Genomic DNA, 21,653 nt, shown 5'->3' on the forward strand with positions numbered 1-21,653 from the left:
TAAGAGCACTTATCCTTCTTACAAAAAACCTGAGTTCAGGTCCTATGCATATCGGGCAGCTCACACAGTTGCCTCAAACACTGCTGCAGCAAGACCCGCCCTCCTGGCCTCCGTGAGCACCCCACAACTGTGAGCACCCCACAAGCACAATAGCCTCACATAGACCCGTCCTCCTGGCCTCTGTGAGCACCCCACAAGCACAATAACCTCACAAAGACTCATAGTGTAAAATAATTCTTTTTTTTTTTTTTTTCAGAGCTGGGGACCGAACCCAGGGCCTTGCGCTTGCTAGGCAAGCGCTCTACCACTGAGCTAAATCCCCAACCCCGTAAAATAATTCTTAAACCAAATAATTTCTCCAAACAAATACCAGCAATAGTCATCCTGGGGGTGAGAAACTTTAGAGCCCTTAGGCCTGAGTATTTGGTCCTTTTGTCTTGCAGAGGTTAGACTTGTTTTATGCAGATCACATGGAGTTTGGGTAGCAGGGGAAACTAGCAGAGGACATCAGGACACTAGCAAGAAGGCACTGTCAGAGCACTCTACGGTTAGAATGAGCTGGCTAAGACATTGTACAAAGAGAGAGTCTAGGAGATATCCATCAAATTTCTCCCCTCAGAGCTCAGGGAATCCCTAGGATAGGAGGCAGAAAGAATATGAGAGTAAGAGTGACTGGACTACAACAGGGGAATGAGATCTCTAAATCAATGAAGGTTCACACGAGCTCACAAGGACTGAAGCAGCAAGCATAGGCCCTACATGAATCTACACCAAGTCCTCTGCATATATTATAGATATTATAGATTAGCTTAGTATTGTTATGGGACTCCTGACTGTGAAACAGTCTCTAATGAGAAAAAGAGAGAAGATCTGGAGAGAAGAGGTGGGGAGGAAATTAAAGGAGTGGCAAGAGAAAAAACTGTAATTAGGATCTATTGTATGAGAAAATAATCCATTTTCAATAATAAAAATAATAATAAAAGAATGAATTGGCTTAAGGGAAAAAAAGTCTAACAATACTAACATCAGGGATACTACACACAGCAGTCACCAGACACCCCAGGTCTAATGGAGTCCTTTTGTTTGTTTGTTTGTTTGTTTGTTTGTTTGGGTTATATTTGTTTTGTTTTTAAAACAGGGTTTCTGTGTGACCTTGGCTATCCTGGAACTTGCTAGACCAGACTGGCCTTGAACCCATAGATATCTATCTGCCTGCCTCTGCCTCCTGAGTTTTGGGACTAGAGGTGTGTGAGCACTACCCAGCTCTAATGGAGTCTTAATCACATGCTGCACCCACATTTATCACAGAAAGGCAAGCACTGCTAATGCTTGCTCTCCTGTGCATTTCCAATACAATGAAATCATATTAATATGCACAACTTCCTAGTTTTTACTGCTAATTATTTATTAGACTACAAATATTTACTAAGGTTCTCCCTTGCTGAAAGGCATTAATAGTTTAGTGGCAAGAGCAGTTTTCAGACTACTGCCTGGCTCAAACTTCACAGTATACTATCCCTTGTGCCCACCAACTATTCATTCATAAAACAGGCCTTAGTCCTCACAGTTGTAGACACAGTATTATTTGAGGCACCCCAAAATTCTTGTTGAATCACCAAGATAGTGATTTTGGGAAACTGTTAAGGCCTAGATAAAATATTAAAGCCTAGATGGGATGTTAATCTGGAAATAAGACAGAGTGCGCTATGACTGTTGAGAGCTCAAGCAATGATGTCAGACTCAAGTTCTAGTTCAGTTTTGTCTCTTCTGGGAAGATCTTTGGAAAATTACCTCATGTCTAAGATTAGTCTTCTCATCTATGTAATGAGGATCATTGTCTACTGAAAGGGACTAATCCTTGAAAAGGAAACCTCTGTAAAGCCCTTCATATAACATCTAAAACAGAAATTTTAAACAATTTCTATTGAGAATCCCATCCAACCCTAGTAGAGTAGCCAGGACACCTTCCACAGCAATCTTCCCTCCAATACCACAGGGTTGGGACTGGCTGTTTCCTAAGTCACCGTACATGTTGTACATGTACTGAACATTACACAGGCTGGAACAGACTTCAGTTCATCCATGAGATTCATGATCAAGTTAGATTGCTCTCACACTAAACCATGACATAAGTTCCCTATCTTCAGCTCCCAGATTTTCCATACATTTGCTCAACTGACTTCCTCCATCCTCACTGTGCAATAAGCCCATTCCACCGCCTGAAAAACAAAAACAAAGCCCCTTACACCCTCCTGGCTGATAGAGCTTTCCTAGACACTTTCCTGACAGCAACTGAGGCATGGTTTTGATTTTGTACAAAGAAGACTGACTGGCCTTCAACTCTTGATCCTATTACCCCCACCTACCAAATGCAGTTTGTAGGAATGCACTACACCTAGATTGTCAAAGGCCAAGATGGATTACCATGAAACTTAAAACTGGATTCGGGATCTTCTGGTCCAACAGCAATGTTCACCCTCTATTTCAAAAACTATCTTAGGGGTCTAAAATCCAATCAGCTCAGGCTAGAGAGATGCTCACAGGTTAAGAGCACTGGCTGCTCGTCCCCAAGTTCAATCCCCAGCAACCACATTGTGATTGCTCGTAAGCATCTATAGTATAATCTTCTGGCATGAAGGTGTACATACAAATAAATCTGTTTCCCAGTCACACAAACTGCCAGTTTGCTTCCAAGTCAGATGCACTCAATATTACTCATTCCCTATTTGGAACAAATCCCACACTTAGCCTGTTGTTGGTCCATGTAGCCCAGGCTGACCTAGACTTCTGAAGGTAAAATTTTCAACTCTTTTTTTTTTTCTTTTTCTTTTTTTTCGGAGCTGGGGACCGAACCCAGGGCCTTGCGCTTCCTAGGTAAGCGCTCTACCACTGAGCTAAATCCCCAGCCCCCAAAATTTTCAACTCTTGATTCTCCTGCCTCCACATGAATGCTAGGATTAGTGGTGGCACAAACCACACCCCACTTAGATCCACCCTCAGACTACTTTGCGAAACTAAAGTCTTTCCTCTCAAGTATATTCACTCAGATGATAACTAAAAATACAAGTCTTTATTTATACAGTGAAGATCCTACTGCCAGTCCCCACTCTATGTACTCCAATTTTAACAAGTATTTCCTAGAAAGCTGCACTGGTTATGTAACAGACATTTAAAACTAAGCACACCAACACTTACTCCTCTCCAAACCTGTCTTCAGTCCTGCCAACAGTAATTCAGTTGTTTCAAGTTAAAACCCTTGGGACCCTAAGGACTCCCACACTCCCCAAGTCAGTGACTAAGCTACTCCAACCTGTGCCACCCAAGAAGATCATTTCTAATTGTCTTGGTTCCATTTCCTCTTGCCTCAAATTCATTTTTGCCTCAGCCTCTTAAGTTGGGTTAGAGTGCAATAAACCCAGCTCCTAGTATACTTCTAACAGAAAGGCTTCCTAAATGCAACACCAGATCTTCGCTTCCTTTTTCTAAAATAAATAAATAAAAAACCAGCACACACATAGAGGCCTTCAGTTTTTTATTCTGTGTGCACAAAGACTAGCATGATTGGTATCACAGGGTAGACAGTTGGTTTCATTGGGTAGACAGTCGAATCATCCATTCAGGTCGCTTAGTCCAACTGCAAAAAAAGCACACAGGGGAAGGAGTTATTACTTAGAATGTGATTGTGGCATTTTAACTTGTTCTAACATTAACCATGTCATATATTCTGGAGAGTTACTAAGCAGCCAGTTTCTACAGTTCATCCTAACTGGAAGAAACTTGGGACCAGAGAAGGAATGGTTCTCCAAACTTGACACACTGGAATTTAGCCATTCAAATCTTTAAAATGTATCACTAGGCTTACAGTAATTATTTGATCAATACTAGCTTAAAACTCTCTGCTGCACCTCAGAGAGCAGTGTAAGATAACATGTAGGCCCATTAAACACAAGCTTATTTAGAACTGGTCCTGCATCTGGGTATGATGCACACCTTTAACCCTAGCAGAGGACTGAGGTCAGCCTGACCTGATCTAAAGTGAGTTGCAGGACAGCCAGAGCTACAGAGAAACCGGTTTGGGGGGGAAAAATGGTAAATTAAAAAGCAGGTGAATTTTATAATTTAATTTTATTAGAAAATGTCTTTGGTCAAAAAAGTGACTTTTGAGGAATTAACGTTTCAAGTAGGACTAATGTGATCACCCACAACCTTGGTGGTTCGTGGTTATTAAGGCCTGAAACATGGCTCTTCCCAGTATCAAACATTCCCCCGTCAGAAATTCGGTTAGAATATACTCAGCTACTATGTAGAAAATATACTATCTCCTACGTTAAACATTTTCAGCCACCTGACACCTAAATCTGACCAGGCATTAAATCCTTCACCCTGCACTTCTGGAACTCTTGATTGCTTAAACCCTCCGCTGTGTGGGTGTGGGTCTTAACGCTCCCGCCCAACCGCGCGTACCTTAATGAAGCCTATGTCCTTCGCGTACTGACGGAAGCACTGTCGGCACATGTTCAGCCCGTATTTACGGATCAGACCGTGGCGGTTAGAGCAGACGCGGCTGGAGGAAGGAGAAAGAGAAGGCGTTTATGCAGGCCCCACATGTTACAGCATTCCTCCACTCGCACCACCGGCAAGCAGGACCCACCCGGCCTAGCACCAGTCCGTAATGGCGACGGCGGCTCCGAGGGCCCTGCGCGGCGCGCCAGCCGCGAGCCTTGAATTTCGGACAACCCGCCACCAACAGTGGCCCTTCCCTCTAACCGCGGTCTCCACAACCGGTTTCTTACCAAGAGCGAGAACCCTGGCCGAACTTCCGCGGGTGACTCCAGTAGAGCTGCTGGTGACCCATCTTGCCTTCAGACGCCCAAGGAGGAAAAAGGAACGAGCTGGCGCACGCATGCGCTCTTCAAAGTTCTTGGAGCCACACTTTACCCAGAATACAACGCTAAAACGTGACGCGTGCGTAGTGCGATAACATTGGTTCCTGTGCTTTGAGTGACATTTCTAAGGCTGGCTGGGCGGGCACAATAGGTGACGTCACGGCCCGCCGAAACTCTAGTATCTTCCCGCCGCCCTCCGCGATCGCCGGGCGCGGTGGCGCACGCCTGTAGTCCCAGCTACTCGGGAGGCTGAGACAGGAGGATCGCTTGAGTCCAGGAGTTCTGGGCTGTAGTGCGCTATGCCGATCGGGTGTCCGCACTAAGTTCGGCATCAATATGGTGACCTCCCGGGAGCGGGGGACCACCAGGTTGCCTAAGGAGGGGTGAACCGGCCCAGGTCGGAAACGGAGCAGGTCAAAACTCCCGTGCTGATCAGTAGTGGGATCGCGCCTGTGAATAGCCACTGCACTCCAGCCTGGGCAACATAGCGAGACCCCGTCTCTTTTGGCCACTTATATTATTCATTAGTTAACTTAATTACCTTTTCTTAAATTAAATTCCCCCTTTTCTCATTCCCAACCGTAATTACCTTCCCTTTTAACTCAAACGTTCACTTAGAGATACGATTTTACCTTCGCTCGACACTGACACCTACTGTCCCGAAATTATAAGACAACTTAAATCAAGTGTAATGAGTAGGCGTCAACGATAGGGGTTTCTTTCCCTCTTATTAACAAAAGATTTTTAATCTTCTGACCAGACACACTCCTCATCTTTCAATGGAGTAGGGAATAAGGCCTTCAGTTTATGTGATAATGTCACCCTTAGTATACTTGATACCTAGATGTAGTTACCTAATTTATTTTTCTTTTGTTTTTGTAACAGCCTCTGTATAGACAAGACAGGCCCAGAACTCGCTATTTTGCCCAAAATTGACTCAAACTCCCTATTCTAATGCTTCAGTCTCCAATACTGGGCTTGCTTGTGCTATCAAGAGCAGTTTAAGTGGCTGAATCTGAAGAAAAGAAGTAATGCGAAATAAAGGTTGCTTTTATTAGATAATTTGATAACAGCAACTAACAACAAATTTCAAAATGCAAGTTTCTAACGAAAAACACTTAGATGCCATGCTTCCACAGAAACCTAAAATTGCACAAGCCCTGCCCCCCGAAATGAAAGCTTTAACTAGACATAGGATGTAGCTCAGTATACAACAATTAAGAAAAAAAGCCCTTTGCAGACGACCTCTAATGAGAACTTAAAAACAAAATATGTTACTTTGGGATGTTGGTAGACAATCCTTACCCATTATTTGATAATGAAAGAGTCACAGATTTAAAGACCAGATATAATTTAATTTCTGCTGTCAAATTCTTCAATTCAAATCTGGTGTTTTACACACACACACACACACACACACACACACACACACACACACACAGAGGATTCTCTCAAACCTTCCAATTACAGTTCTATTCATTGTTGTTGTTTGTCTCTCTCTATCCTGCTCTGATGGCATGCGATGCACCTAACAAATGAGGAGCACAGGCCTAGATTAATATTGATGCTAGACGCAAGGCCCTGGGTTCGGTCCCCAGCTCCGAAAAAAAGAACCAAAAAAAAAAAAAAATATTGATGCTAGACAAAGTGAGAAGATTGCAGTGCTGCAGGTCACCAGCTCAGGGGTGCCTTCTCTTCTCTTCCATCAATCCAGTACCGGGCCAAAATTAACCATCACACTATGTTTTTCATGCAAAGTTTTTTTTGTAAGAAATTCATTTTAGTGAGGAATCATGTGTGTGCTAATGCAAAGCATCAATTTTTAAATTAAATTTATTTTTATTTCATATATATGTATAGTGTAGTTACATCATTTCCCCCTCCTCTCTCCCACCTCATGACCCATTTAATTATTACTGCCACATATATGACCAAGCCTGCACAGTCAGTCCACGGGGTCTCAAGGGAGGGAGTGAAGATTAAGGAAATAAAAGACAGTTAGACAACACTATAGTATGGCTCCAGCAAGCGCTAATGCATGTTTATTTTTTTCCCAAGCTGCTTTTATACCATTTTAAGTGCATGCAAAGAATAGAGTCAGTTCTGGGTCAAGGAACAAACAAGGCATAAATAAGATAATCAAGGAACAGACAAGGCAGTAAACAAAGCCTAGGGATTTATCAAGATGATCAAGATTCAAGGGACACATTCCTCAGCTGTATTCATCTGAAGCCTACTTTCCTGTCCTAGCCCAATGTCTAATATTCTGTCTGATATCCTTGAAGCAGCACCAAGAACTCTCATCACACATACACATTTAAATAAACATATAAATACATCTTGCTGAATCCACTTATTGTTGCCTACATGTGCGTGTTTTCAGGGCAGGCCACTTGAGGTGGAGGACCATTTAGAGGGCTCAGGCCTGAGGAAGACTCTCTCAACAGTCTTTAATTCCCTTGTAGCTCTTCCTCCAATGGTGCCCTTGCCAGATGCTCACCATTCCCACTGGCATGTGAATGCTGTTGTTCTTGTTTAGATGCACGGGGTTTCTCTTCCACTGGTGCGGTTTTCCTGGAAGCAGAAGTGCTTATCCTCCAGTCCTTCCAATCTGAGATGTTCCTTGAGCCCCGGGTGTAGTGTTGTGTTGAGGTTGTGTTGAAATGTAGCAGCTGGGGCTGGGCGTACATTCCCACAGTCAGTTGATCTCTTCCCGTAGTCATGCTGTGGCTTTCTATAAAGGTCCATCTGCTTCTTAGAGGAGCATCTCCGATGAAGGGTGGCAGTTACGCTCGTCCTTCCTATGGCAGCTAAGTCTTTGGAATGAAGTTAGGAATTATACTGGTCTAGAAAGGCAGTGGTGGTTGGTTCTGCTCATGACCTCACTAGCCAAGGGTAATTGGCTATGATTCCAATATCAGGCGGGATTTCCCACCTCTCCAATGAGCCTTGTGTCCAATTAGACAGCTGTTCGTTATCCCCAAGATGTCACTACTGTACCTTTTGGGACTTCTTGATAGCCATGTGGAAATTTTCAAGTTTATGTAAATTTTTTCTATTTCTAAAATTGCTGCCTTTAGGTTTGCGTGTCATGTGTTTGTGTGCATGCGTGTGACGGCGAATCCTTAAGGTAGAGTGCTTTCCAGTTGCCCCAAAGCCCTAGATGAAGTCCCCAATTCCTTTCACTGCTTTTCTTTTGATGGTAGTTGTTCTTTAAAAGGAATTATTTCCCTGTGATGTTTTTATCTTTTCACATTTGATTTTTAAACTTGAATCCATTAAAGTTTACTTTTCTGCCCCAACCCCAAGGTTGAAGGAGAATGAATCAGAATAGAGTTCAAATGGCTATCTATTTATTCAAGGAATATGGATTTAAGATGAGCCCGCTCTGTTTGTTAAACAAATAGCACATGCTTCTTAATTTAAGTAGCCTATCTACTTTTGCTGTTGATTTACCCTTCCGCAAATATGCTTTCCTAAGTCTTGTAGATAACACTAATAACTCAGAACCCAGGAAGCGTGTGGTCTACAGGTTACAAAATGCATGAGTAACCACAGCTCTGTATATTAGGGTTCAAAGTGCTCAAATTCCAAGACAAAGGACTGACCCAGTGGGATGCATGGTTGAAAATAAAGATAAATACCATTTATTGAGAGAGAGAAAGCACTCTGGAGAATGGGAGTGTGTAGCAGGTCTTTGCTTTGAGGGTTCCTCTTTTTCCCACCCTTTATTCCAGGGCTTTCACTCCCTATCACTAGATAGGAGAGAAAGAAGGGTAGAGAGAGAAAGAGGGAGGGAGGGAGGGAGGAGGGAGGGAGGGAGGGAGGGAGGGAGGGAGAGGGGGGAGGGAGGGAGGGAGAGAGATCCCTCAATCTAATTTCTTTGTTTCTTATTTGAGCACTATTATTAACAAACTACAGCCAGCCCCCCTGAATGACCAAGAACCACCCACCCTGCCTCTTGAGGTTCTCATTTATACACCCTCTGAAAAGTTCTCAGAATCCCAAATGTTACACAATCACAGAAACCGTCCAGAGCGGGCAAAACCATGCCTCTGCTAGAGCACAAGGCAAATTGTAATTAGCTGCTGCAGACAGTCTGAAACAGTCCCATATCCCTACACCTGGGATTAAAATGAAAGCATATTCTTATACTATTTATGTGGAGTTTTTTGTTTGTATTTATTATGTACACAGCGTTCTGCCTGCACGTATGTCTGCCTGCAGCCCAGAAGAGGGTACCAGATCTCATTACAGGTGTTCATGAGCCACCCATGTGGGTGCTGGGAATTAGACCTCTGGAAGAGCAGCCAGTACTCTTAACCTCTGAGTCATGTCTCTAGCCCTATTTCTGTGGGGTTTTTTTGTTTGTTTGTTTGTTTTGTTTTGTTTAAAGAAACCAAAATTCCAGAAGTATCACTACAGGAGTGGGCCAGGGAGCTGAGTAAAAAAGACATTCCCTGGGCCTTTTACATAGCCAAGTGTCTCTCCCAAGTTTGTACCACAGAGTTTTTCCTGCACTTGTTCTGTTAGGTCCATGAAGCCCAGGGGAGGAAGGCCTTCCAGTCTCTTTCCGAAAACTGGGCATGCTCCACTTGTTATATGAAGCTCAAGGGGGCCAGGGCTGCTAATCTTTGTCAACTGACCTCAGTCTCCAGCTCCAACTATTTTGCCACAATCTAACTAGCTACACACCACAGTAAATGATGTTATTATGGGCAAAGATGTGGAGAGCCATCAGAGAAACTCACTGCATTATCAATTGAATGCCTAGTATATGCCAGAAACTTAGGAAAATAAAAACAAATTTTAGGTGTAATTGGAGAAGGAAAATCGGTGCCAGGCGTGGTGGTACACACCTTTAATCCCAGCACTCGGGAGGCAGAGGCAAGCAGATCTCTGCGAGTTCAAGTTCAAGCTCAAATTATATTGGGGTTGGAGGGTATACTTCATGATTGCTTGTCTACTATGCATGAGACTGTAAGTCCAATATCCAGGCCAGAGTGTGCAAGAGAGGGTCTGACAGGTATGTGGCAGCATATACCATTGTGTCAGCCTAAAACCGCTATTGGCTATAACCTACATATACTGAAGCTGCTTAATGTTTTTACTGAACCAAAACCCTTATGTTCTTGACTGTTTCGCATTTCAGAAACTATGTAATTAAAATTACAAATTTTAAACTGAATTTAAATTCTAGCTCTCAACTGTACCTAATGCACACTTGTGACACTTCAGGATGGTGTTCTATTTTGTTCTGAACTATTATCCACCAAATACCAAAAATAGGTAACTTATGAAGCCTGATGGTCCTTGAAAATTCTGGTTAGCTTAAATATATTTTTTCCATAAGCCTGAGAATGCTGCAATAAATGTTTTTGATGCTCTAGCAGGGGACATGCTCTCTCCGTCAAGTCAGAGCAGAACTTTAGGTGACAATACCTACCTGGAGAAAAAAATGTTAAGCAACCAAAATCTATGAATGTATAAGAGAATTTTTGTGGTGGGTTGTCAATTTATTATCTCTGCCTATCTCCTGAATACGTGGTTTTGAGGATTCGAAACCAATGCGCACACAATTACAGCATCCTCTGTATGAACGGGGATGGCCCTTTGAGGCCTAAATCGCAATTTTGCCACAGTTAAATTGAAAATTGGTATTTCTGAACGCCATTTCACAATGACAAATATGCAACTTAGATGAACTGTTTACTACAAGGTACAATCAGGGTAAGGCAAAAGGAGTTTCTATTGCACCACTTCACCTAGAGAGTAAGCGCTTCTGTGGCCCGAGGTCAGTAAAATTATAAATAAACAAACAAATATATATATATATATATATATATATATATATATATATATATATATATATATATATATATATATATATATATATATATACAGTCGCTGAGGATTTTGCAGCTTTTACTTGAAAATTGATACCCAAGAGATTGAGGGTAAGACAGCCCGATACGTGCAGTTTTTAATTATTTTACTTATTCATTTTACATCCCTTTTACCCCCTCCCACAACCCTTCCCTCATCCCTTTCCCCCTCTCCTCTGAGCGGGTGGGGGCAACCCTGGATATCCCCAACCGCCACGGGCTCGTAAATAAAAGAAATGAGGAGTGAAGGTGGGTCTTTCCAAGGTCGACCATGGCTGCAAAGTAAACCTTGCTCAACAGGAATCGCGTCGCCCAGTATTGTCACCTAAAGCTCCGCTCTGACTCGAAATGGTGCTTAACAAGAGTACTTGCTCGCTGGCGTCTGTCTCTATAAACAAGGTGACAACCGCCTTCCAGGTATCCCTAACCCCGGGTAGGCGGGCCTTGAGCTGAGGGCGCCAGACCCGCAGCGCACACCCGCACCCACCACGCCCCCAGCTAAAAACATGGTGCCTTCGGCGGCCGCCTGTCCAAAGACAGAAGGAGGCTCCTCTGAGAACGCCGAGCACGCAGAGGTTCGGTCATTAAACGTTAAATAACGCTAAAAATTGGGCCCTCCACCATCCTACAGGGAATTTAGGTGGAATTCCGAGAAGCCACAGAACCGGTGGGTGCAGGCGCGCCACGGACAGCTCTAATGCGAGGACCCCCCCGGCGGCCTTGCGGGGCGGGAGGCGCCAAATTTTAAAGCCTGAAGGACCTGAAGGCAAGCTAGCTGCAAGATGAGGCTTCCCTGCGAGGTTGAGGTCCGTAGCTGTCACTTGCCAACCTTGGGACTCAAGAGCCGAGGAAAGGGCGTGCGAGCGGTGGTGAGCCTGTGCCAGGCCCCGAGCAAGAATGAGCTGCAGCCTGGAGCAAGGACAGAGACCAGCGGCTGCGCCTGCCTGCTAGTCTCCACCATGAAGGACAGGCAAGGAACCCGCTACCGGGTACGCGTCCGCGGTTCGTTGAGCGTACACACACTCCTTAATTCAGCTACTGGCTTCTGCGGGTGTGAGCTGGTAGATAGCGATCCCGCCCGTGTACAAGCCTCTGAGCAGCTATATGAGGTTCTTGGTTAAATCTCCAGCACATAGCGAGTGCATATAACAATGAATACTATCCAGCTAGAGTTTGGGTTAAATCTTGGCGTTGTTGGGCTGGAGAGATGGCTCAGTGGTTAAGAGCACCGACTGCTCTTCCAGAGGTCCTGAGTTCAATTCCCAGCAACCACATGGTGGCTCACAACCATCCGTAATGGGATCTGATGTCCCCTTCTGGTGTGTCTGAAGACAGCTACAATGTACTCATATACAAAATAAATAAATAAATCTTTCAAAAAAAAATCTTGGCGTTGTTGTTGAAGAAGTTTGCCACATATATCTGCGTTATTTGTTTGGAAAATGCTTCACCCGACTTGGGTCCAGAGGTTCTTTGTGCCTGTAGTACTAATGGCAAACTCAGGTCTAGCCTGTCTGAAACTGAACCGGAAGTTTGAAAACAAGATTTATAAAATCCATTTTCCTCAATTACCAGGCACTGATAGTTGGTCAAAACAAGATGTCTTCGTGTCTGCTGTAACTGGAGATGAGGGAATGATTCATCACCCTTCATCTCATTTTTTTTTTTTAATTGGGTTTTATGGTTTCTGGGATTCTTTCCCTTACATATTATAATTCACATTACTTAACTTGAGGGAAGAGAGTATTATCTTATTCAACTTAGTTTTATTCATTCATTTAATTTTGGAGTGCTGGGGATTGAGCCCAGGACCTTGTACATGTTAGGGTAGTAGTGGTAAGGAAGACCTTGAATTTCTGATCCACCAACCTCTACCTCCCAAGTGCTGGGGTTACCACTACACACCTGATTTGCACTGCTGTATTGAGGGCAAAACCTAGGGCTTCATGCATGGTAGGCAAGGATTCTATCATTTTAACTACATTTTCCATTCGAGCTATAATCTAAACTATCCCTTTCTTGTCTGAGTTATTAAGGAGTCTGATTCTATGTTGTCTCTCTTTTATCCTGTCTTTCTCTCCTTCAGCCAAGTCCAGCTAAGACTTTACACTGCAGTTCTAGGAGAAAAAAAATTAAATGTATGCATGTATGTAGTCAAACAAGGTCTTGCTATGTAGCTATGGCTGGTCTGGAACTCACTGTAGACCAGGCTGGCTTCAAACTCATAAAAGTCCCTCCTCCTTCTGTCCCAATTGTTGGGATTAAAGGCGAGTGCCACTACCTGGCTCCAAGAGCGAGAACTTGTTTTTGTTTTAAAATAGGCCCTCACTTTGTACCTAGCTGTCCTGGAACTCTGTAGACCAGTCTAGCCTGGAATTCACAGAGATCCATATGGCTCTCCCTCCTGGGTGAGTGCTGGGATTAAAGGTTTGAGCACTACACCTAGCTTTCCAGGAGAAATTTTAATGCAGATCTAAGTGTTTAACTTCAATCCTTTAGTGAGTTTCATGGTCGTGTCCCCCCCCCCCCCCCCCGCCCGCCCGCCCCGACCGAACCCAGGGCCTTGTGCTTCCTAGGCAAGTGCTCTACCACTGAGCCAAATTCCCAACCCCTCAAGTTTCATGGTTCTTGAATCCTTAACTCTTGGCTGTTTTCTTTCCATACTCATCTGTGCCCCCCCCCCAAAAAAAAACAACACTTTTTAGTCTATCGTACACTTCTGTGTCCTTGGCCCCTCACAGTTAACAAGCTCTCCCTTTCTGGCAACGTGAAAATATGTTACCCCCACCTGAAGTGCCATTTCCTTCTATCCACCTGACCAGTATCCCAACATGTTCCTAGTCTTTTAATTCTCTCACCTTTAAACTCACATTTCTACTCTAAAGTGGGTAAGGTTTTCTTAGGTTATAGTGACCCCTGCTTTCCTTCTGTCGTGCTTTCTCAATAACCGTCTCCCTCAGACTGTCAACTTAGTACCTGTTGTCAGCATGCCATTCTTATTAACGCTGCTCCACTCTCATTATGGTGCCTGGTACATATCAGCCTCTCAGTAAAGAGTTAAAGTCTAAAGCAAAAAGCATCAGTTATGTCAGTCGTTCATCTAGTTCAGAGGTTGCCATGGCAACAAGACAAGCTTTCAGCTCTCATGAAGTTTGCATATAGTCTAGTGGAAGGCACTGTCACTTGAACTAAGGGACGAGACTATGAAGGAAGAGAACTACTGCTGACTCTTGTGACCATAGCCATGTAACTGAGTTGGAAGAGGGAAAACATTCTCTGAAAATGCAGGAAAGTCACTCAGCAGACACAGCAGTAATGCCCAGTGTCAGCTGGCTAGAAGCTGTAACTATTCATCTGCCTAAAAAACAAAAACTTATAAAACACTTAGACATGGAACTAAAAGCTAAACTAAAACCTGGAATAAGGCTGGTGCATTCAAGTTTCAGTGAGTGTTACTAAATAGTAATTCTCCTTTTATGTCCCCCGCAACCCCTTCCTCTTTGATTTTAATTAGCTAAGAGAGAATATTGAGCAGCTCTTCACCAAATTTGTGGACGAAGGGAAAGCCACTGTCCGGTTAAAGGAGCCTCCTGTGGACATCTGTCTGAGTAAGGTATGGTGTTGGGAATAGTAACAGAAATATTCAAACCACGGAATGGTTGTGACCTCAGCACTGGAAGGAAGGCAGGAGGATTTCTGTAAGCCCACGCTAGTATGATCTACATGTCAAGCTCGTGGCCATCCCGGGATGTACAGGGAGACTGTATCCACACAGATGGCTTGGCTGTTAAAGCCCCTTGATAGCCAGCCGGTAGCAGTGAATTCGGATACACCACTCTGGCTCCCAGCAAGCCCAAAGACTTGCACAGGGTTTGAGAATGGAAGACACAGGCACACAGTTAATTTTAAATGCCTTGGCTACCTCAAAGGCTGGGCACTCCTAAACTTTCCCCTGCTACCTACCCTCGGCCCAATTGGGGAAACCCACCAACCCAATTCTCCCATGGCTGGTTGACTTTCTCTCCTGCAGCTCCTGTGTCCCATCCACCCCCACCCCTAGTCATGGCGATCCTGTCTCCTTTTTCTCAGTTCTTAGCCCATGATACTCTAAAGGTCCTGGCCTGTCTCCTTTTGCCCAGCCATGACTGTTGGCATCTTTATTGATCGATCAAAAACCAGTCGGGGATAAGGATCTTCAGCATTTGGACATGCCAATTCCCCCAATTAAAGTATTAGACCTAGTCCCCAATGCCTCACCTTTTCTTTCCAAATAAAAAAAGCTCTTCTCTCAGGCATAAATTGAGCATAACCATAACAGTTAATGTAAATTGCAGAGTATGATAGACAGGTAACATCCAGTCCATCGCATTTGTCAAGTAGATAAAGTACTCTACCATCATATCCTAACTAAAGAGCTTAGAATTCTATCCCTGAATTTTAGCCAGTATCACCATCTGAAAATCATGCTTTCATTTCTGTATCATATCTCTCAATGCTAAACAAGTTTGCTTATGTGACTATAGTCTTCAACCAGGTCAGAAATCTAAGAACGAATAAAATATTACTTGAACATATTAGAAAGCATAAAAACATAACTTCCAAAACTTAAATTGTAGAGACTGCTGATTACTGGACAGTCCCTTCATGCCTCATAACGTTGGAGCATCTGCCGTTTGACCCAGAGCCAGCTGGCAGACCCTGAAATGAGATGTACATTAGAGACAGATTCATGCAGGCGTCTGAGATAGGGTCTGAGACCGTGCTAACCTAAAACTGACAGCAACCCTGTTTCAACTTCTCTAGTGCTAGGAAGACAGGCCTGGGCACCACATACAGCTTTCCACTGTCTGGTTTTTGTTGTTGTTATTATTAATACATTTTAAATTTATTTATAAAGCATTTTTGTCTCGGTCACTGTTCTATTAGCATTAAGAGATACCATGACGGAGGCAACTTTTATAAAAGAAGCCTTTAATTGGGGCTCCCTTACACAGTTTCAGAGGTTAATCCATTATCATGGTAGCAAGGAGAATGGCAGCACAAGGACCTGTGCTGCAACAGTGCCTGAGACCATGACATCCTCATCTCTGACCTGTAGGCAGAGAAGCAGACCGTTGTAAGCAGCCTAAGGTGGGCGCTGGGACCCGAACCTGGCCCTTGGCAAGAGTAACAAGTGCTCTTAGTTGCTGAGCCAGCTTACCAGTCCCACCATTATTCCGTGTGTGTGTGTGTGTGTGTGTGTGTGTGTGTGTGTGTGTGTGTGTGTATGTGTGTGTCTGTCTGCCTGCCTGTCTGCCTGCCTGTCTGTCTGCCTGCCTGCCTGTCTGTCTGTTTGTCTGTCTGTCTGTCTGTCTGTGTCTGTCTATTCATGGGTGGAGGTCTGAGGGGAACCTGCAAGTGTTGGTTCTCTTCTTCCATTCTGTGGGTTTTGGGGATGGAACTCAGGCACAACAAGCACCTTTACCTACCAGCCCTCTCACTATGCTCCAAAGTTAAAATTTAGACCAAATACTAAAATATTTTTACAGTCCGTTTCAGAACTGTGGCTGCATGCCTGTGTATGGAGCTGTAGGGCTTTAAGGGAAGAACTAGCAAGCGTGAAGTATTTAAGGTGGGACTTATAATTGTGTAATTTTTTTTTTTATTCAGGCCAATCCTGGCAATTTAAAGACATTCCTTTCAGCTATGAGACTGGCTCATAGAGGCTCTGATGTGAACACACCACTTTCAACACTAAAGCCAGTGAAGACTTCAGAATTTGAAAAATTTAAAACCAAAATGATTATCACATCCAAAAAGGATTATCCTCTAAGCAAGAACTTTCCATATTCTCTGGAACATCTTCAGGCTTCTCACTGTAGGCTTGCCCGAGTTGATATGCGTATGCTGTGCTTAAAAAGTCTTACGAAGTTAGACCTGAGTCACAACTGTATAAAAAAACTTCCAGCTACAATTGGAGACCTCACCCACCTTCAAGAGCTTAACCTTAGTGACAATCAGCTGGAGTCGTTTAGTGTGCCCTTGTGTAAATCCACACTTCAGAAGTCACTTCAGAGTTTGGATCTCAGCAAGAACAAAATCAAAGCACTCCCTGTGCAGTTTTGTCAATTCCGGGAACTTACTAACTTAAACCTTAATGATAATGAATTGATTCACCTTCCCTTCAAGATAGGACGGTTAACAAACCTTCGTTTTCTATCAGCAGCTCGAAACAAACTTAGAAATCTACCTTGTGAATTTAAAATGTTATCCCTGGAATACTTGGACCTTTTTGGGAATACTTTTGAAAAACCAGAAGTCCTTCCAATCATAAATCTTCAAGTACCATTAACTTTACTGGAAGCTTGTGAACAAGCCGTGCTATCCTATAGGTAAGACTTTCAGTCATGCAGTATGGTACTTGAATAGCATCCTAACATTCTGATGAAACTCAGAGTAATAGTCTTTTTGGGCTTTTAACCTTCTAGTTATTTGGTAGAATCAGGGACTAATGGGAGCATTTACAACACCACAGCATTTGGACAAGGTCGGAGGACAACTTGGAGTAGGTTCCTTCCTTCCACCACATTGGTTCTAGGGATTGAACCCAGGTCATCAGGCTTGACCACAGCACCTTTACCCAATGAGCCATCTCACCCACCCCAACAGTGAATCCTAATAACTCCTAATGTGCATAGCCTGACCCTTGCTACAGGGACTTTTAAGAATGGGTGCCTGGCTGGGTGGTGGTAGCATACACCTTTATCCCAGTGCTTTGGAGGCAGAAGAAGATAGATTTCTCGAGTTCAAGGGTAGCCTGGTCTACAGATCTAGTTCCAGGACAGCCAAGGCTACATAGAAAGACCCTGTTTAAAAAAATTTTTTAAAGGAAAAAATAAACAAACAAAAAAGACTGGGGTCAGCAGTCTGTCTGATCCTAATACACCAAGAAGTTTGATTCCAGTCTGGCACAGTGCTGAGGTGTGGTCTGTCAAGCCATACTTGAATTGGACTACTGGCTTTACCCATTTATATGACTTTAGTGTGTTAGTCAACCTCTTAATCTCATCAGAAATTGGGATAATATTTTACAAGATTTTGAGGCTAAATGAGCTACCAAAACATTTTACACATGAAGGACTCAGTAACTGCTGGTTCTCTTGCTCTTAGCTCTGAAGTGCAGTGGTTTTGTGAGAGTGAATGCCATTGCCTTGGTTTTGTTTATTTGATAGGCTTTTGCATTTGTTTTCGTTTGTTATGTTTCTGTCATACAGATTTGGAAGCTAGTAAGTGAACTGGCCTATTAGCATCAACTGTCAACTTAACAATCTACAATTGGCTGAAAAAAGTGTCATTTGAATAATTAATTGGCCTGTGGCGCTGTCTGTGAAGGGTTGTCTTGATTAGCAGTTGACACTGGAGGGCCCAACCTAGTATGGGGACCCCTGTCTCTGGGCAGGTAGTCCTAGGTTATAAAAGGAAACCGGCTGAACATTAGCCTGAGCTAGCCACTGAGTGAGTCAACAAGCCCTGTTCCTCTGTGGTTTCTGTCAAGCTCTGGCTTGGGTTCCTGCCAGGTTTCCCTTACTGATTTGACTGTGACCCAGAAATACAAAATAAACTTTCCCGAGTTGCTTTTGACACAGCAGTAGAATGAAATTAGAACAGGACTATTGAGTACCTACAAATACTGGAAAGATGTTATTTTAAAGAAAAGTGTATATATATTTATGCTCACACAAGTATGACTCAAATGTCGCTTCAAGCATCATTCCCTAGGGACCATCCTTTTTAGAGATGGTCTTATTTTATCCTGAACTTATCAAGTAGACAGGGAGTCCAGGGTTCTACCTGTTTTGTCTCTTTCACTTTGAGATTACAAGTGCTGCACTGTACTGAGGTTTTGTATGTGGGATCTGTGGATCAAACTCAGATCCCCGTGCTTACTCTGCAAGGACTTTACCTACTGAGCTTTATTCCCTAGCACCTACCTCCCAAAAAGATTATCTTGGTGGTTTTGAGACAAATTTTACTGTGTAGTTTAGGTTGGCCCCAAACTTTCAGTCCTCCTTCCTTTACCTCCTAAGTGCTACACAGTACCACACCCACTCCTCCCCCGCCTCCTTCTTTTTTTTTTACACTGGAGACTGAACCTTAGGCTACAAGTACCCTTCCACCAAGTTATATCCTCTGCCCAGTCAGGCCTTGAATTTAGGATCTTCCTCCTCCAACCTCCAAAGTAGAGATTATAAGCCTGTGCCACCAAGGCTTGCTTTTAAGACAGGGTTTCATGCATTCAGGTTGACCTCAGCTTGTTTCTATTTGTTCATTACTTTTTTTTTTTTTTTTTTTTTTTTTTGGTTCTTTTTTTCGGAGCTGGGGATTGAACCCAGGGCCTTGCGCTTCCTAGGCAAGCGCTCTACCACTGAGCTAAATCCCCAACCCCCTATTTGTTCATTACTTGTCTCCTTGTATAGGCCTGTCTGGCCTCAACCTCACTCAGCCTTATCCTCCAGAGTGCTTCCAGGATTATACCTAGCAAAATCCAGGGACATTTTGTTATTTTTTTTGCCATCTGTTTGTCTTATTCTTAGCAGTATAAAAGTTATACTGAGTTCTGAAACACTTTATTCTTATTTCATTATAACTCAGTGTTCTGATTATTTTGATTTTTGTTTGTTTTGTTTTTCAAGAAAGGGCTTGAACTAGAACCCTGGCTAAACTAGAACTAGATTTGTAGACAAGGCTGGCTCAACTCACATAGATCTGCCTGCCTCTGTTTCCCAAGTGCTGGGACTAAAAGTATGCACCACCACACCCAGCTTCAGTATTCTAATTCTTTTTGTTGTTGTTGTTGTTCTTTTTTTCGGAGCTGGGGACCGAACCCAGGGCCTTGCGCTTCCTAGGCAAGCGCTCTACCACTGAGCTAAATCCCCAACCCCCAGTATTCTAATTCTTGTCTAAATACATGAAATTAAGAATCTAGTAACAATATATATATATATATTTTCCCCATAGGATACCATATGGCCCTGATATAATTCCTTACCACCTTTGCCAAGATTTGGATACTGCCAAAACCTGTGTCTGTGGAAGATTTTGTCTACAATCTTTCATTCAAGGAACGACTACAATGAATCTGCACTCTCTTGCCCACACTGTGGTCTTAATAGATACTATGGGTAGAATGGAAGCTCCTATTATCTCTTACTTTTGTTCTCTAACCTGTTTTGTAAATTCCTCTGATATGTTAAAGTAATTAGTGTGATAAGAGAAAGGTTTCTAGATGTATATCAATTGAATATTTATTTGTGCTTTAGCAATAATAAATTTAAAAAAGGAAAGTTTTTTGTGTATTTTCACAGTAAGAAAATATATTATGTTAGCATTTTCAATCATTTGACTCTGGAATTTTAATTTAATAAAAGGTGAATTTAATTTTAGGAGTGGACTCATAGTTCAGCAATTAAGAGCACATACCTGGGCTGGAGAGGTGGCTCAGAGGTTAAGAGCACTGACTGCTCTTCCAGAGGTCCTGAGTTCAAGTCCTAGCAACCACATGGTGGCTCACAACCATCTGTAATGGAATATGATGCCCTCTTCTGATGTGTCTGAAGACAGCCACAATGTGCTTATATATAACAAGTAAATCTTAAAAGTACATTTAAAAATGTTTTTAAGGGTTTGGGGATTTAGCTCAGTGGTAGAGCGCTTGCCTAGCAAGCTCAAGGCCCTGGGTTCGGTCCTCAGCTCTTAAAAAAAAAAAAAAATTTTTTTTTAAAAATGTTCTTGGGCTCGGCAGGTGAAGGTTCTTGTTGGAAAGCATGACATCTAAGTTCAGTCACCGGCACTGACGGGAGGAGAGAACAGATTCTTCCAAGTTGCACACAAGCATACAAAATAACTTAAGAAATGTAATGTAAGGGCACTGCTCTTACAGCAGACTCCCAGTCCCCAGCACACATGCCAGCTTATAACTGTAACTCCAGTTCCAGAGACTCTGAAACCCTCTTCTGATGTTCTCAGGCAGGGATAACACAAACCAGGTACACAGAAATACATTCAGAAAAATACCTGTACTCATAAATGTTTAAAATAATTTTTTTTTCTTTTTTTCAGAGCTGGGGACCGAACCCAAGGCCTTGCACTTGCTAGGCAAGCGCTCTACCACTGAGCTAAATTCCCAACCCCAAAATAACTTTTAATGTTATAAAAGTCACAGAGTTTAGTGATTAGGAGGTAATACTACTTTTCCAGAGGACCTGAGTTTAGATTGCAGCACCCTTCTTGGACAGCTTAAAATGCCTGTAACTTTAGCTCTAAGAGATCCAATACCTCTTCTGGTCTCCATTCACAATTTCTGAAATCTTTCAAAAATCCAACACTCTTGCCTTTAATCCCAGCACTTGGGAGGTAGAGGTAGGCAGATCTATAAATTTGAGGCTAGCCTGAGATCCAAGGCCGTACAGAGAAATCCTCTCAAAGTAAAATTTAAAAAATCAACACTTCTCCCAAATTAGGGATGCACAATCCTTGTGCATAACTACAGATTCAGAATAGTATGTTTCTCAGAGTATAGTTTCAGAATGTTTTTCAGACATTCCATATACTCACCAAATACTGAAGCAGGTTAGCTTTTATAAATTTCAGAATGTCCTTTACATGTGATTTTTTTTTTCTTTTCCACCTTTGAGGAGAAAGTGGAAACATTTTTACTGATTGTGTTACTTGAGGATCTAGCAGGGAGGAGTATTTATCACTAAATATTCTGTCCCCCAAATCATAAAGTCATGGTGTGATGATACACATTTAATTCTAGCACTTGGGAGGCAGAGACCAGCAGAGTTGGAGGCTAGCCTGGTTTACATAATGAGTTCCAGGTCTGCCAGAGCTAATTGGTTTG

At 43.0% G+C, this 21,653-nt stretch overlaps 2 protein-coding genes and 1 non-coding gene across 3 annotated transcripts; 2 read left to right on the forward strand and 1 right to left on the reverse strand.

The window, feature by feature from the left end:
• Positions 1-3,515: 3,515 nt before the first annotated feature.
• Rps29 (ribosomal protein S29) lies at positions 3,516-4,914 on the reverse strand. Its single transcript, NM_012876.2, has 3 exons — positions 4,794-4,914; positions 4,465-4,564; positions 3,516-3,634 (listed from the first exon to the last, which is right to left on the reverse strand). The coding sequence occupies exons 1-3, from the start codon at positions 4,853-4,855 to the stop codon at positions 3,626-3,628; spliced, it is 171 nt and encodes a 56-aa protein (NP_037008.1). The 5' UTR covers positions 4,856-4,914; the 3' UTR covers positions 3,516-3,625.
• A 180-nt stretch (positions 4,915-5,094) lies between these two features.
• On the forward strand, positions 5,095-5,393 carry Rn7sl1 (RNA component of signal recognition particle 7SL1). Its single transcript, NR_110377.1, has one exon.
• Positions 5,394-11,518: 6,125 nt separating this feature from the next.
• Positions 11,519-20,201, forward strand: Lrr1 (leucine rich repeat protein 1). Its single transcript, NM_001109483.1, is given in 4 exon segments — positions 11,519-11,760; positions 14,286-14,384; positions 16,421-17,142; positions 19,769-20,201. Coding segments are annotated over 4 exon segments (1,269 nt in total). The 5' UTR covers positions 11,519-11,553; the 3' UTR covers positions 20,010-20,201.
• The last annotated feature ends 1,452 nt before the right edge of the window (positions 20,202-21,653 follow it).

This window comes from Rattus norvegicus, chromosome 6 (assembly GCF_021556685.1).
Source record: "Rattus norvegicus strain SHRSP/BbbUtx chromosome 6, alternate assembly SHRSP_T2T, whole genome shotgun sequence".
Classification (NCBI taxonomy): domain Eukaryota; kingdom Metazoa; phylum Chordata; class Mammalia; order Rodentia; family Muridae; genus Rattus; species Rattus norvegicus.

Coding starts and splice junctions, on each gene's coding strand:
- Rps29 (NM_012876.2), bottom strand. CDS start 4,855: ATGGGTCACCAGCAGCTCTACTGGAGTCACCCGCGGAAGTTCGGCCAG. Junction 4,565..4,793: donor GGCCAGGGTTCTCGCTCTTG/GTAAGAAACCGG, acceptor TCCTTCCTCCAG/CCGCGTCTGCTCTAACCGCC.